At 36.9% G+C, this 14,165-nt stretch overlaps 2 protein-coding genes across 3 annotated transcripts; one reads left to right on the forward strand and one right to left on the reverse strand.

Moving 5' to 3' along the window:
- The first annotated feature begins 904 nt into the window (after positions 1–904).
- LOC109004793 (nucleobase-ascorbate transporter 11-like) lies at positions 905–8,053 on the forward strand. Of its 2 annotated transcripts, XM_035693594.1 has the most exons (10): positions 905–1,896; positions 2,208–2,305; positions 2,386–2,556; positions 2,929–3,029; positions 3,354–3,489; positions 3,686–3,736; positions 4,847–5,134; positions 5,493–5,727; positions 6,057–6,337; positions 7,520–8,053. In XM_035693594.1, the coding sequence occupies exons 1-10, from the start codon at positions 1,233–1,235 to the stop codon at positions 7,739–7,741; spliced, it is 2,247 nt and encodes a 748-aa protein (XP_035549487.1). In that variant the 5' UTR covers positions 905–1,232; the 3' UTR covers positions 7,742–8,053. The 2 variants fall into 2 exon arrangements, with proteins under 2 accessions (XP_035549487.1, XP_035549488.1); XM_035693595.1 differs by lacking the exon at positions 3,686–3,736.
- A 379-nt stretch (positions 8,054–8,432) lies between these two features.
- LOC109004792 (putative U-box domain-containing protein 50) lies at positions 8,433–12,751 on the reverse strand. The gene is made up of 8 exons (XM_035693596.1): positions 12,280–12,751; positions 12,071–12,183; positions 11,834–11,961; positions 11,281–11,713; positions 10,661–10,801; positions 10,023–10,562; positions 8,920–9,633; positions 8,433–8,693 (listed from the first exon to the last, which is right to left on the reverse strand). Exons 1-8 carry the CDS (start codon positions 12,440–12,442, stop codon positions 8,487–8,489), a joined length of 2,439 nt encoding a protein of 812 aa, XP_035549489.1. The 5' UTR covers positions 12,443–12,751; the 3' UTR covers positions 8,433–8,486.
- Positions 12,752–14,165: the final 1,414 nt, after the last annotated feature.

Raw genomic sequence — 14,165 nt, forward strand, 5'->3', positions numbered from 1 at the left:
AATGTGATTTTCCTACTAAATGTACAGAACAACCTCCTAAATATTGAAAGCTACGTACTTCTCTCTCAGCTTAATATATACTAGTACTTACACACAAAAAAAAAAAAAAAACTGCCCGCCAACCATCTTATCTATTTCTCACTAGTCTTGACCAGAATAATTTGCATGAGCCCTGATCCAACAATGCTATTAAATAATAGTTCACTTCAATTTTTTTAAGCTAAACAGCCCAGAGTCAAACTAACTGAAGACTTTTTTAAATATATAATTCTAGTTATAAATTTTATTATTTATTTTATATTTTAATATTTTTTTATGTGTGGAATAGATTTTTTTTTAACGAGTAAGTCTAATACGTTGAATATTTAATTAAATTTGATGTAATATAGAGTTAAGATTTAAATTCAGGACATCTACTCTAATATTATGTAACATTTCTATTTATTTTAAAATTTAAAATTAATGAAAATATATAAATTTTATTATTTATTTTATATCTTAATATAAATAAATATAATATTTATATAAAAAATTTCACTCTTAACAAAAAAAAAAGACTTAATACTTACATAGCACATTACTATTTGTAACATCAATCTATTTTTCCTCTGTCATTTCTCTTGGGTTCCATGATTTATAAACTTTCATGGTATTATTATGATAACGTGTACTATCCATGCAATCCTCTCCCTACCTAACCCCTAATCGATTGTCTTTTCCACTTTTCATGCACACACACTCGCTATCTGCCACGAGATCATCTTAAAATGGAAGAAAGCCCTTTCTATACATTTCCACTCAGAAGACTCCAAGGAGTACGGAAAATAAAATATAAGGATAAAAGACTTTAAGAAAGAGGATAAACATAAAATTCTGGAATGGCGAACGGTTGTAAGGTGAAAAAGACGAGAAAATATTGAAAAGATACCTCAAGAAGTTACTCTCATTCACTCTCACAATTCCCCTCCCACCAGCTGCCGTTGGCAGTTGCCAAATCATAAAATGTAATAATGCTCCTCTCTCATTGACACCTTCGCTATCCAATCCCCTGTGTTTGCTTTGCTTCTACTCTGATCTGTCTCTTTCACTCTTTCAAAGAACTTTTTTTTCCCTGTTTTTTAATTTCTTTTTTATGTTTTAGCTCTGTTCTCTTGTAAGGGACGAAGTGGGTTTAATTCTTTGCTCCTGGTTGATTTTCCTGGAAAGCTGGTACCATTTGAGGAATAATTCAAATGAAACCTGGGTCGAGCTCAGACTCCCTTGGTAAGGTCGAGAGAGTGAAGGGTGGTGGTACGACTAGACTTGGCTCTGTGCTTCCAAATCCAAAGGTGGAGCCGTTTGTGCCAAGAATCGATCACAACCCCAATGAACTGAGATCTTGGGCCAAGAGGACTGGCTTTGTCTCTGGTTATTCTGGGGGCACTGAGACTAGTGCCAGTGAAAAGAATGATAGTGCTTTGTTTGATTTGGAGAACGGCCTTGACTCTGGAAACGGCGGGACGTCGCCGAAAATAGAGATCGATCCGGTTCTGGGCCGGACCAGGCCCAGCCGAGGGATTGAAATCGAACCTGTGGTGAAGAATGAGAGGGATGGAACTGGGAAGAATGAAAATCAGAGGAGGAGGACTAGGGACGAGACTAAAGTCGATGAGAGGAAAGTTGGTCTGAATGCAAGTGGGAGTCGGCATGGGAATGCGCATGGAATTGCGAATGGGAATGGGAATGGGCACAGAAACGAAGTCCCGGAAGTTGCTCCAGCGGCTGAGCCAAAGAAAGAGGATGGTGTATCTGAAAGAGATGAGAAAATCGATGTTCCTTATGGTGAAGAATTTTCTCAAGGAGGGTGGCAAAGGCTTTCGGGAATGAATTATGGGATCAGAGAGAATCCTGGTTTTGGTTCGTATTTTCACTAACTTGATGTGTTTCTTTTGGGATGAAATGGTTGTATATAGATTACAACGAAGTTTTGGAGTAAGGCTAATGGACTCTCTCTCTCTCTCTCTCTCTCTCTCTCTCTATATATATATATATATATATCCGTGTATGTGTGCGCGCGTGAGTGTGTATTCTTCTTTATGTAGCCAGAAAACTGTTCTCTTCCGTTTGACATCTTTGGAAGACTTGAGTTGGGGTACTTGAATCCTTCTGGAGTGACTTGCTAGAATTGAGTACCATTTTCTGCTTCTAATCCGGTTATTTAATTGCAGCACCGTCGGTATATTATGGCCTGCAGCACTATTTATCTTTGGCTGGTTCACTAATATTCATCCCCTTGATAATTGTACCGGCCATGGGCGGAACGGATGTAAGCATGTTATGTTCCTTTAATGTCTATTCCTCAATTTAATAGGTCGATGGTACTTATGTATGCATAAACCATGACAGAAGGATACTGCTACTGTGATTTCAACGATGCTGCTGGTTTCTGGTATTACTACAATACTACACTCCTACTTTGGAACCCGACTTCCTTTAGTTCAAGGGAGCTCATTTGTATATCTGGCCCCGGCGTTAGTAGTCATGAATGCTCGGGAGTATCGAAATCTTACAGAAAATGTAAGTTCATACGAACCATTAAACGTTTCATTCAATCAGCTGTAAGCTTTTATAGCTTTGCAAGGAACACCCTGATCATTTTTAATTCCAGATAAAAGTTTGGCGTTTATAAGACATTTTTACTTCCCACGAGGTTTAGGACAAAAATGTCCAGGGCACTCGTGATGATGAAAACCTTTCTAGTTGGATATGAATAACTAGGCATCAGCGAGATGATTTTTCTGTTGAAGCATGTTGTAAATACATTGATGATATTTTTTTTTTCTTATAATAGCAAGCTTATTTGCAAGTCAAAGAATCAGATTAATGGATGTCTATGTTTTCCAGTTGGATGCCAGTCATCCTTTAGTTTCAATGTATCATTTACTGCAGAAATTCAGGCACATAATGAGGGAACTGCAAGGGGCAATAATTGTTGGTTCAATATTTCAGAGCATTTTGGGGTTCAGTGGTTTGATGTCCCTTCTTTTAAGGTAAATCAAAGGGCATCTTCGTTGTCACTGTCCCAAAATTTGATGCTTGTTTAAAAACATTTTTAAAAAGTATTGTGAAAAAAAATCCACTTTCTTGATTGCATCAGTTCTGCCACTCTTGAGTTCTGTCATACTCCACTAATGAGAACGTAATACACCTTTTAAGATGTAGTTTCTATCATGTTCAACTTCCTTTTCACATGGGCAATTTGGCAAATATCTCAGTACATTCATAGTTCTAATGATTCCATGTGATCGAAGTAAATAGAAAATTTGGAAAAGAAAAGCTCCCAAATTATTCATATAAATAAGAATACGTTGCAGGTTGATTAACCCAATTGTGGTCGCACCAACTGTTGCTGCAGTAGGTCTAGCCTTTTTTAGCTATGGGTTTCCACAAGCTGGTAGTTGTGTGGAAATCAGCATTCCACAGATACTCTTGCTTCTTGTATTTGCCCTGGTAAGTGATTTTCGAGCAGTTATTATGAATTTAGGTGTTTCATTTCTAAGTAGGCCTATATATTACGGAGTTCTACCTTAGATTTGTTCCAGATAGTGATTATAATGAAGAAGAGGTGTTTTTTTCTTCTTAATTCATTTAAATGGTTTTTGCAAAGTATTCAAACCACTTACTGTTGCACTTTTACTCTTTTCAGTACCTTCGTGGAATATCCATATTTGGGAACCATATATTTCGGATTTATGCGGTATGCTTCTTACCTTTTATCATGGCAAGGTAGGAGATATTTTTAATAAGTAATAAAAATCTCATTTAAAAGCAAAATAAGCAATCCATGTACAAAAAATCTATAAATAGAAAAATATACAAGAAAATCATGGAAGTTAGGCCCATTGAAGTCTATAGAAGCTGTCCAAAGGAGGAAAGTATTGAAAAATGAAGTCTTGACCTCCATCGTCCATTCATGGTCCTGGGAGATACACTTCAGCCGAATCAGGACAATTTAGTTGTAGAGTTTAGAACTGCCATGAGCATGGCCTTTCTTCTTATGTATCCTGTTGAAGGTTGACTAAAATTCCCATTTTAGATCAATCTTAATCGAGTTTCCCTAGCATGAAAGAAATAGGAATTGGTGACTGAGTAATTTGGTGTACCTTGCCCCAACTAAGAGTAGAACTAAGTGTATGAAGTTGTAATAAATTATAATGACAAACAAAGAAGTAAATTTGTGAGCTTTTTCATTTTTAATGGATTGGGCAGTGAGGTCTAGAAGATATACTCCAACCAGATCAGGACAATTTTAATAAGAACATCGTTATATGTTTTCTTGTCCAAATAAACCAGGTTAAAACTGCCACAGCATGGTCTTTCCTTCCATGCATCCCATTGAATGTTGACCGAGACTCTAATATTAGATCGTTCTATTAATTGAGTTTTCTAGGCATGAAAGGAATAGGAATTGTAGACTGAAGTAGTACTTTCTCTGTTTCTCATCAAAGTGTAGAAATGTAAATCCTGTAAATAGGGATTGCTTTCAAAAATTGAGTGACTCTGGCTCTAGTACAATTTCTGGATAAGGCTTTAGTCTTAGATGGTTGCCTACTATGGTTCTAGCTACATCAAGCGAATGAAAGAAACCTACTATGGCACAACACATTCTACCTAAAGATTGATTGGTCCATATCATGATGATGATTTTAAATGCAGTGCTGAAACCTAAACAATTCATGCCTCCAATAGAAGCCTTTCGTAGTTATGTAGTTCTTTTCTATTATTTTTTTAGTTGATGAGGCAAATGTGTTTTGGTGACCATGGTTATTACTCAATTAATCTTACCAAACTACATCAAACATTGCAGGTTCCACTGAGCATTATGCTTATATGGACATATGCATTCTTTTTGACAGCTGGTGGAGCATACAATTACAAAGGCTGCAGCCCAGATATACCCAGTTCCAACATCTTAATCGATGCGTGTAGAAAGCATGCATACACCATGAAGCATTGCAGAACTGACGTTTCAAATGCATGGAGAGCTGCTGCGTGGGTCAGAATTCCCTACCCTTTTCAGTGGGGTATCCCCATTTTCCATTTAAGGACTTCCATGATCATGATTATAGTTTCGCTGGTCGCATCAGTGGATTCGGTTAGTAGTTTACAATTCAAGTGCACACAAATTTATTTCTTTGGGGGTTGATGGGGAAAAGGGCATTTTTTCTGCAATTATAACAGTCTCAGCCATAGTACGGGTATCTCACCATTCTATAATAGTGCTACAATTGAAATCCATCTCTTTTAGGGGAATTTGGAAGTGTTTAATGATGCATGACTTCCTGATGTGATGAAACTCATGGGACTTCATTTACTGAAGAAAGTAGAAAAATAGAAGATGCAAAGTCTCCATTCTTATGTTTAGGAAATATTTCTTTATAGGGCACTAAATAAACATAGAGATGGAATTATTTTTAATACACTGATGCAAATGGTGCAACAAACCAAACCAGGTTGGAACATATCACTCTGCATCTCTGCAAGTTAATTCAAAGCCTCCCACTCCAGGAATCGTAAGTAGAGGAATTGCAATGGAGGGCTTCTGTAGCATATTGGCTGGACTTTGGGGCTCTGGAACTGGGTCATCAACCTTGACCGAAAATGTTCATACAATAGACATAACAAAGGTGGCAAGTAGAAGGGTGGTGGAAGTTGGGGCAGTTTTCTTGATCCTCTTCTCGTTTGTAGGTAACGCATTATAAACTTATCCAAGGAAAAAAAACCCATGATTGAGGCCGAAATCCTTCCACAGGTACATCCTCATGAGGCCTAAAGATTGGCATGATATGTATATAAATGTGTGGCTTAGACCATAATCAGGAGAGACCAGAACACATCCAAGCCAATCTGTCACGTTTGATAGCTGAGATAAAGTATAAGAGTCTCCATATCCAGATTGGATTTTTTTTATCCTGTGTCAACAAATTTACCTTGCTTATTATCATTTATCCGTGATTACTTTCTGTTGTATTTTAATTTGGATTAATTGCATTGATCTCTTCACTTGTATTTGGTAGGAAAAGTGGGTGCACTTCTTGCCTCTATACCACAGGCATTGGCTGCTTCCGTACTGTGCTTCATGTGGGCCCTTATTGTGGCCTTGGGTCTATCGACTTTGCAATATAGCCAGACAGCAAGTTTTAGAAACATTACAATAGTTGGTGTGTCATTGTTTCTTGGTTTATCTACCCCTGCCTATTTCCAACAGTATCAACCTGAATCCAGGTTGATACTGCCAAGTTATTTTGTTCCTTATGCAGCAGCTTCAAATGGACCAATCCACACTGGCAGTAAACAAGTAAGTTGCTCTTTTTCCTTTTTTGATTCTAATGGAACTATAATGCTCGGCATTTCGAGTGTAGCAAATTGAGTCAGGTTACCCTTCAAAAGGAAAAAGAGAAAAAATTCTCTTCAGAGTGTGATTAGCAGTGTAAACGACACATGTTCGAACAAGTAGTGTGTGGTCAAACCCTATTCATTTAATTTTTATTCGAACATGAGTCAAATCTGATCTCATTGCCAAGTTTATATTTTATGTTACAAATGTTTCGTTGAAGTTCAAACTTGTTCACTAGCTAACTAATTTTGACAAAGTAGTTTAATTATATTATATATTATAACTTTATCTACAAATTTTAACAAACCAACTCTATTTTTTTGTGATAATTTATGTAGTTTATATATGAGTCCAACTTGCAATCCGGTATGGAGAATGCACCTCCACACTAGCTAAATGGCATGATTAGATTTGCAAGAGAATTTAGTTTTAAATCTATCTCGCAAGTCAATCTTGCAATGTCAAAAGTGTGGATATTGTGTTGACAGTCCATATATATAGATATGAATGATTATATTCGTAAGAGTTTAAGCATGATGTCTTGTCTTAGGACTATGTTTTCCCTTTATGTTTTGATGTATTTAAGATATTCTACAGTTAAATTATAAAAAATAAATAAATACCAAATTATACGAGCTTATAAAGTTGGATTTAGTTTTATACAGCTTGTATTAATTAATAATCTGTCATAATTTTGTGTTCAGGAATGACTCATTTGATAAACAAACCAAGCCAGATTTGAGTTTGGTTGTATTGATCTCGAATAGCTTATCGAGTAATCTTATTTATTTATGACCCTTAAAGTGATTATATGAATGAAAGCCATCTGTTAAATCCTAGAGTTATGTTAAATAAATAAGTTCATTAGTTTCAAAGTACTAACATCAAGTATAATGTCCCATAAATAGGAAAAACTTTTATGCCAACTTGATTTGGATTGCCCGGGTAGAATAGAAGACTTCTACTATGCATGCAAAGGATTCTATATATGTGACAAAACAATGGTTTTTGTGGAAGAAACACAAAGAGGGAGAGGGAGAGAGAGAGAGTTTTGTGTTAAGCATTCATTTATTTTTTTGTTTCCCTCTTTCCTGATGAGAAAGAAGAGCTGATCCATCATCTTCCTCATTGGATATGTTTCAGCTTGATTTTGCATTAAACGCACTTTTGTCTATGAACATGGTGGTGACACTGTTGGTGGCATTAGTATTGGACAACACCGTCCCCGGCAGCCGACAAGAAAGGGGGGTATATATATGGTCTCGGGCTGAAGAAATTGCAACTGACCCCTCATTTCTCTCAGACTATGCCCTTCCAAGAAAAGTTGCCAAGTGTTTTTGCTGGGGAAAGTGTTTGGGAGTGTGATTGGCACACAATAGAATTATCAGTCAAGCACCTAGGAAATATCTCTGCTTGGAGACCACTCCCTGGATTTTTCTTTGGGGTTGGGGAAGCAGTAGTGTTTGGAGATGGTACAGCAGAAACCAAGATATAGGATAGCTCTATATACATATCATTGTCTTCTTCCTACAGGTAATCTGAAGTTTCACTTCTTGTCAAATGCTGTTGTAATCGACACAAACAAACAGGATTCGCTGCAAATTGTATCAACAATCAAAACACTCTTTCAAAGAGCTAGCGAGTTCTATATTTGGGAAGTTTATCAGGATTTCTTCATGTTGTGTTCTATCCTTATATTAAAAAATAAAATTGTTATATACTATACTTCCATCTTACTGCATTGATGTAACATTATCTATCAATTCCTGAATTTGTTTTGCTTTTAGTAATGCTAGATATAGTTCAAGGGTGTTCAAGTTCTGCGATTCTCCTTTGAAAAAAGTAAGATTCGCCGTTAAAAAAAATGATTTTTTTCACGTGGGTTTTAGATTTACTCGCTTTTTTCAAAAAAGCGCGCAGGACTTGCATATCGTGAGACTATAAAGTATCATTTATCTTTCTTTTTTTTTTAAATGGTGGTAAACATCTTGCTTCAAATTCATGAGCAATCCCAATCCCAATCCCAATCCCATTACAAAGAGGGAACCCAAAAAAGAAAAAGAAAAAAAAAATTTAATTTACTCATTGTTTGGTACAAATACAAAAGAAATTAGTGTAGTCGGGAGGCAGTTGTTGATCTTTTACTTTGCCAATCCTGAATGAGTGAACGTAGGGTGTGATTAGGTGTAAGCTGTGTGCGCTCGAGTCGCAAGTTTGTCATTGGTGAAGTATTGTGCCCCGTTGCCAGCCATTCCTCTATGGCTTCTAGCTCATACGAAAATCCATCTGCTGCCACGTGTGGGTTCTTCATTATATCCTACACCAAAAATATATTTATTTATTTATTTTATTAAAACAAAATTATAAATTAAGGGGATTTAAACATTTTTTCTACTCTTGAAGTAGATATTTGAGAAGGTCCCATCAATCAAACTTGGGCCCAGAATAGGCCCAAACTTCATCTGAACTTCTAAGCCTATTTTTTTTGTTTTCTGATGAAATTGATTTGAAAAAAAGTCCAAAATGGTTAGGAGGGCAAAAACCTGATAAATGGGGCAGAGGAAAACTTTGGGAGCATCGCATGGATCTGCTTCATCAACACCTCCATTCATCACTGCCTCAGATTCTCCTCTTTCCATTACATCATTTGCCTTGTTCTTAATCTTATTTAGCTGTTCCATTACCCTTGTAATGCTTAGGTCTGTCTCGAGCTCACGGTTAACGGACAAGCACCTCGTTGCTAAACCTGCAAACTCCTCCGCCACATCCAACGGCCAATCTACGACCATCTCATCCAGAAACTGGGCCGAGGCTGCCCTTTCTGTTGTCGGCGTCTCCTCAACTAATTCAGCCCAATTTCTCCCAGTGAGAAGATGTAGCATTACGGCCCCAAAAGCCCGAATGTCCAACCACTTCTCGCATTCATTATGGGCTTGTGAGAGCCCATAACTACTAATCTTCGCCACATGATGGTAATCAAGGAGTATGTTAGAGGGGGCTAGGTGTCCATGAATCATGGGCTTGGGCTGTGCCGTATGGAGGAAGCCCAAGCCGGAGCAAACCTGGATCGCAATGCGGATCCGGTCATGCCATTGAAGGACCTGATTATTTCTTCTCCTAGAGCTTCTGCTGGAGGGAGATAAGATGTCCCTTAAGTTGCCATTGTGCATGTATTCAAACACAAGGCATTTTAACTCAGAGCACAGGCCAACCATTGCTACCAAATGCGGGTGTCTAAGATGGCCAAGTAGATCCACCTACACAAACAGGGAGTCTTTAATGTTCAGTCAAACCCATAAATAAATAAAACACTTTGGGAATTAGAATATTTCTAGCAAATTAACAGAATATCCTCCTCTCTTCTAACGTACCACATCAAACCACGTCAATTTGTGAGTATATTTTTATAAAATCTTTTTATCTTCTCCGATTATCCCTCGTGAGAGATGTGGGGCCATTGGCTGAAATTAGTTAATTTTAATAATATATAATGTTATTAGTTTTAATTTCTCGTTTGTTTATAATGTATTTTCATGCATAGTAACGCTAGGGTGCGCAAATCTCTTTTTGAAGAGTAATGAGGTCCAACATAAAAGAAATTTATGATTTTTCATGTGAAAAGTATAAAAGACACGTTGAATGGTACCTTAGCTTGGAAAGCTGCATCGGATAGCTCACAGCTCGAACTCAGCAGCTTGATTACAACTGTGCCATGCTTCATACGCCCTCTATACAAATTCGTCCAGTCCCCTCCAGATTTCAATCTCTTACTCTCCGAAAAGTTATCCGTTGCCAATCTGATCTCCTCGGACGTGTACTCTCTGTAACCACAGCTCACTCCATTAAGCTTTGAAACCATTCCAATGGCATCTTTTTCTTTGCAAAACTCGATCCTTCTATTGAACACATCTCTCTGTCTCCGAAATTCCTCGATTTCCCTCACCATCTCTGCCCTCGTCACCACTGCCTTTTCCAGTTGGGCCTCGGCGTGTGACTTTGCCAATGTGGAAATCTGCAGCTTGTTCGAGAGCTCGGTTTGGAGCTGTATCATGGAACTTAGCCTCTTCTTGCTTTCTTCAATGTCGATTATTACTTCGTTCATGTGTTCCTTTTCTGCGTCTAATCTTTTCTCCAACTCTGATCGATTCTTAACCTCCTCTTTTATCCAAGCTTCAAGTTCTTCAGCCTGCATCAAAATGAAAGGACAGGCAGATTCATGGTTTTTTCTGAGAAACCAAGATAAAATCAAGCGCTCAAAATATAGCAACTAAGAGCTTGTATTACCCGTGGAATGCATAAAGAAAGGACCCGTTCAGCTTTTGCATGCCTTTCAAGGTTGTCCTTGGCTTCCTTTCTCTTCAACTCAACTTCCTGCTGGACTTGACTGATTTTACTCCTTAGAGATTCGATTTTTTCTTCGGGACTCTGATAAAAATGCCAATGTATATTTAGTAAAGAATCAATGTAACTATGAAATGGTATCGAAACTGACAACTAGAAAGAGACAGAACATGGAAAATGGCCTTGGTCCGCTCGAACCACACCCACGTATACCATCACTGTCACACTGCCAGCAGAGTAACCCAAGTAAAAATAAGGATAAGCAAAGTGGGCATCTTCTAATTAATTACTATTTACTATCTCACACTCTACGTGAAAATTAATTTCATATTTTATAAAAATATTTTTTTATAAAAAAAATTATAAGTATGAGATGTAAGAATAAATAGTATTTATGTACAGTAAATCCAGAAGTGAAAATGGACTTGGTGACCAAAAACATCATTTTCATAAACCTACTCCCTAGTCCGATCGAAACAAAAACAGTACTTGCAGCTGAATGAACAGTATTAAATACAGCCACAAATTGCGAAAGAAAAAATATCTATGATATTTTTAGTTACCATGGTGGAATCAGTGTTCTCAGATTCTGCTGGGCTAGCTTGGAATCTCTCATTCTCCTGGGCAGGATCATCTGCATCCAAATCTGAAGACAACAGCTGCTGGAAATAACTCTCAATTTCTTGGACATGAATCTCCCACTGATTTTGTGAACTGGGTGGTTCCAAATTTGATGATGAAGTAGGTGAGTAGCGAGAATTTCTTTCTGGGGGATTTGTTTGATCGGAGAACATCAATCTCCCTACCCAACTTTTGAGAGAAGACTTATCTCTCATTCTTGCAACCGTACCTCCTTGATCGTCCTCCATGATTTCTTCCTGATCCTTTTGTCCTCTAAGGAACACCTGCTTTCCTCCACAAATTATGTAAAACTCGCAAAAATCCGGCTTGTGCTGATGAATGAAAAACGACCCACTAATCATGCCCTTCGATTTCCTATTGAGGTTAAACCAGAAAGGAAAAAAACAGAGATTGGTCAATCAATAATGGGATATAAAAAATCAAGCATTCAGCAAGCAATATCCAAAACATGAAATTGAAATCAGAAATGCATACCACGACGAGGACTTCATGAATGTGAACCCCATGACTAATTTGGTTATTTGGAGGCGAGAAATCAAATCTAGGATGAGCCTCTGTATGGGTTCATCATGTTTCTCGACTTTCAATATCTCACACTTTACCTATGAACGAAAGGAAAATTCTGAAAACCGTTAAAGATTGTTAATTTTTTTTATAGCAAAAACATCGGAAATCCCAGCAAGCTATCAGAGAAACAAAAAAGAATGAAACCTTGCCGCAGAAATTTATATAATTGGAAAGCAACTTCTCAATCTTTTCTCGTTCATATTTCTGAATAACTTCTAGTTTCTCCTCAGACACAACACTTGCAGGTAGTTTCCCAACTGAAACGGAAACATGAAACTAACAAGAGTTAATCTCAGAAGTTCAGAACAATTCACAAACGCAAAGAAAACTGAAAGAAATCCGAGTAATCTCACATGGTGTGTAAACAAAATCTGGGTAGACGTTGGCAGTAACATGGAGAACGACGACGGAGATTGGTTGAGAATTCCATTTTCTAAGCGTCCACTCCAAGGTCCTAAATCCATCTTCGATATCATTTCCGACTGCAACATAGACTTTCTCCGCTTCAGCATCCATCGTCTACCACAAGCTAGAATTCAATCAACTCAGTTATACATTGAGTCGACTAAATTCCGGGGAAATTCAACACCATAAACGGACTCCAAGTCCCGCTTACAGGTAAGCGAATTGAAAGGCGAAGGGTGTTGGAAGATTCCGTGTGAAAATTCCGTCAAAAAGGTGAGAGAAGGCTGCCGTTGGACTGCGTTCTTTTCGGCCAGGTTTGGACTTTCTGTTCGGCTTAGCGAGCATGGAGAGAGGTTGGTTCCTCGTCGCTTGCATTTGCTTTATACGAAATGTGTTTTGCATTCCACGCTTTGTCCGCGAATTTCGACATCAGATCAATGTGATGCTTTTACGCAACTATATATATAATAGAAAAATTCTAAACATAAGGCTACATTCTGTACATTCATTTAAAAATATGTTATTTTATTTTTTTACTTACATAATAGAAATAATTCTAAACATGTTTATAAATAAAATAAGATAAAAAAATAAAATGATATATTTTTAAGTAGGTGTGCAGGGTGTGAGGCTTATGGGTAGCACTGCTCCAAAATACGAGTAAATGACATATGAGTAAATGACGTATGAGTAAATATTAGATAGACTCTGTAACCATCGTATATTTTTTTTAAGAGAGTAGGGTTACGATTCATTAATTAAAATTAAATTTTTTCATATAAATCTTATATTTAATTATCTTTTTTTAAAAAAATACGACGTTTGCGCATTTTATGATTATAAATATCATTTATCTTTTGTCATTATATATAATAATATTAGATATAATCTTAGAATATATAAATTTCGCCTACTCAATTTGAAAAAAATTGAAATATGTTATTGAATGATAATTTTTTCAAGTGAGTCAGATTTAACATAAATTATGCGAGACTAATATATTTTAAGACTTAAAGCAAAGTGACAGAGAAGCAAGAGAATATTAAATTCATTATTAAAATTAGAGTAATGTTATTTATCATCTCACGATATGACATTAGATTATTTGAGACTATTTATTATATTTCACTTATGAATCTTTCATCTCATATCACATCATAGGATGATAAGAAAATGAATGATGAATAGATTTAATCTTAAACAGTTCTTCTATATACAGTCGATAGATACAACCGACGTGCAGTCGTCCATATCACGTCAAATTTAAAATGAATTGTTTATTCTTTTCTCTAAACGCACATGTTCTCTCTCATCAACTCTCTCATCAGCGCTCTCTACCTCTCCCTCCTTAGGTCGTCTCTCTGCACGTCAGTTCTGTTTGCACACTGTTTACACCAGACGCTTGCAACAAGTATTTTTTCAATCTTAAAATTAAGAGCATTCGGTTGTCAAACATTCTCTCTCTATATATAGGCTAAATAATCATTTTTGCAGTGACATGTGGGGAGCATTTTAGATTGATGCAAGATCCACGGTCAATGACAGGGAACTTGGAAGCAGGTTCTTTTTATGCCTTTTTAGCTTATTTTGGATTACTATATTATTCTGAAAATCCGTTTAAAAATAACGCACTTTAAGAGGTTGAGTAAAACAAGTGCACAAGGGACATCGGCGCGGGGGTGTAGCTCATATGGTAGAGCGCTCGCTTCGCATGCGAGAGGTTTTTTTTTTTTTTTTTTTAAGCTCACGAACAAATCTGCACCTCAAGCTTACTAAGACTCATAACTTTATGTATGAGTTATTAGCAATAAGAATTTCGAATTTAAAATTAAGA

This window comes from Juglans regia, chromosome 8 (assembly GCF_001411555.2).
Source record: "Juglans regia cultivar Chandler chromosome 8, Walnut 2.0, whole genome shotgun sequence".
NCBI classification, from domain to species: Eukaryota; Viridiplantae; Streptophyta; class Magnoliopsida; order Fagales; family Juglandaceae; genus Juglans; species Juglans regia.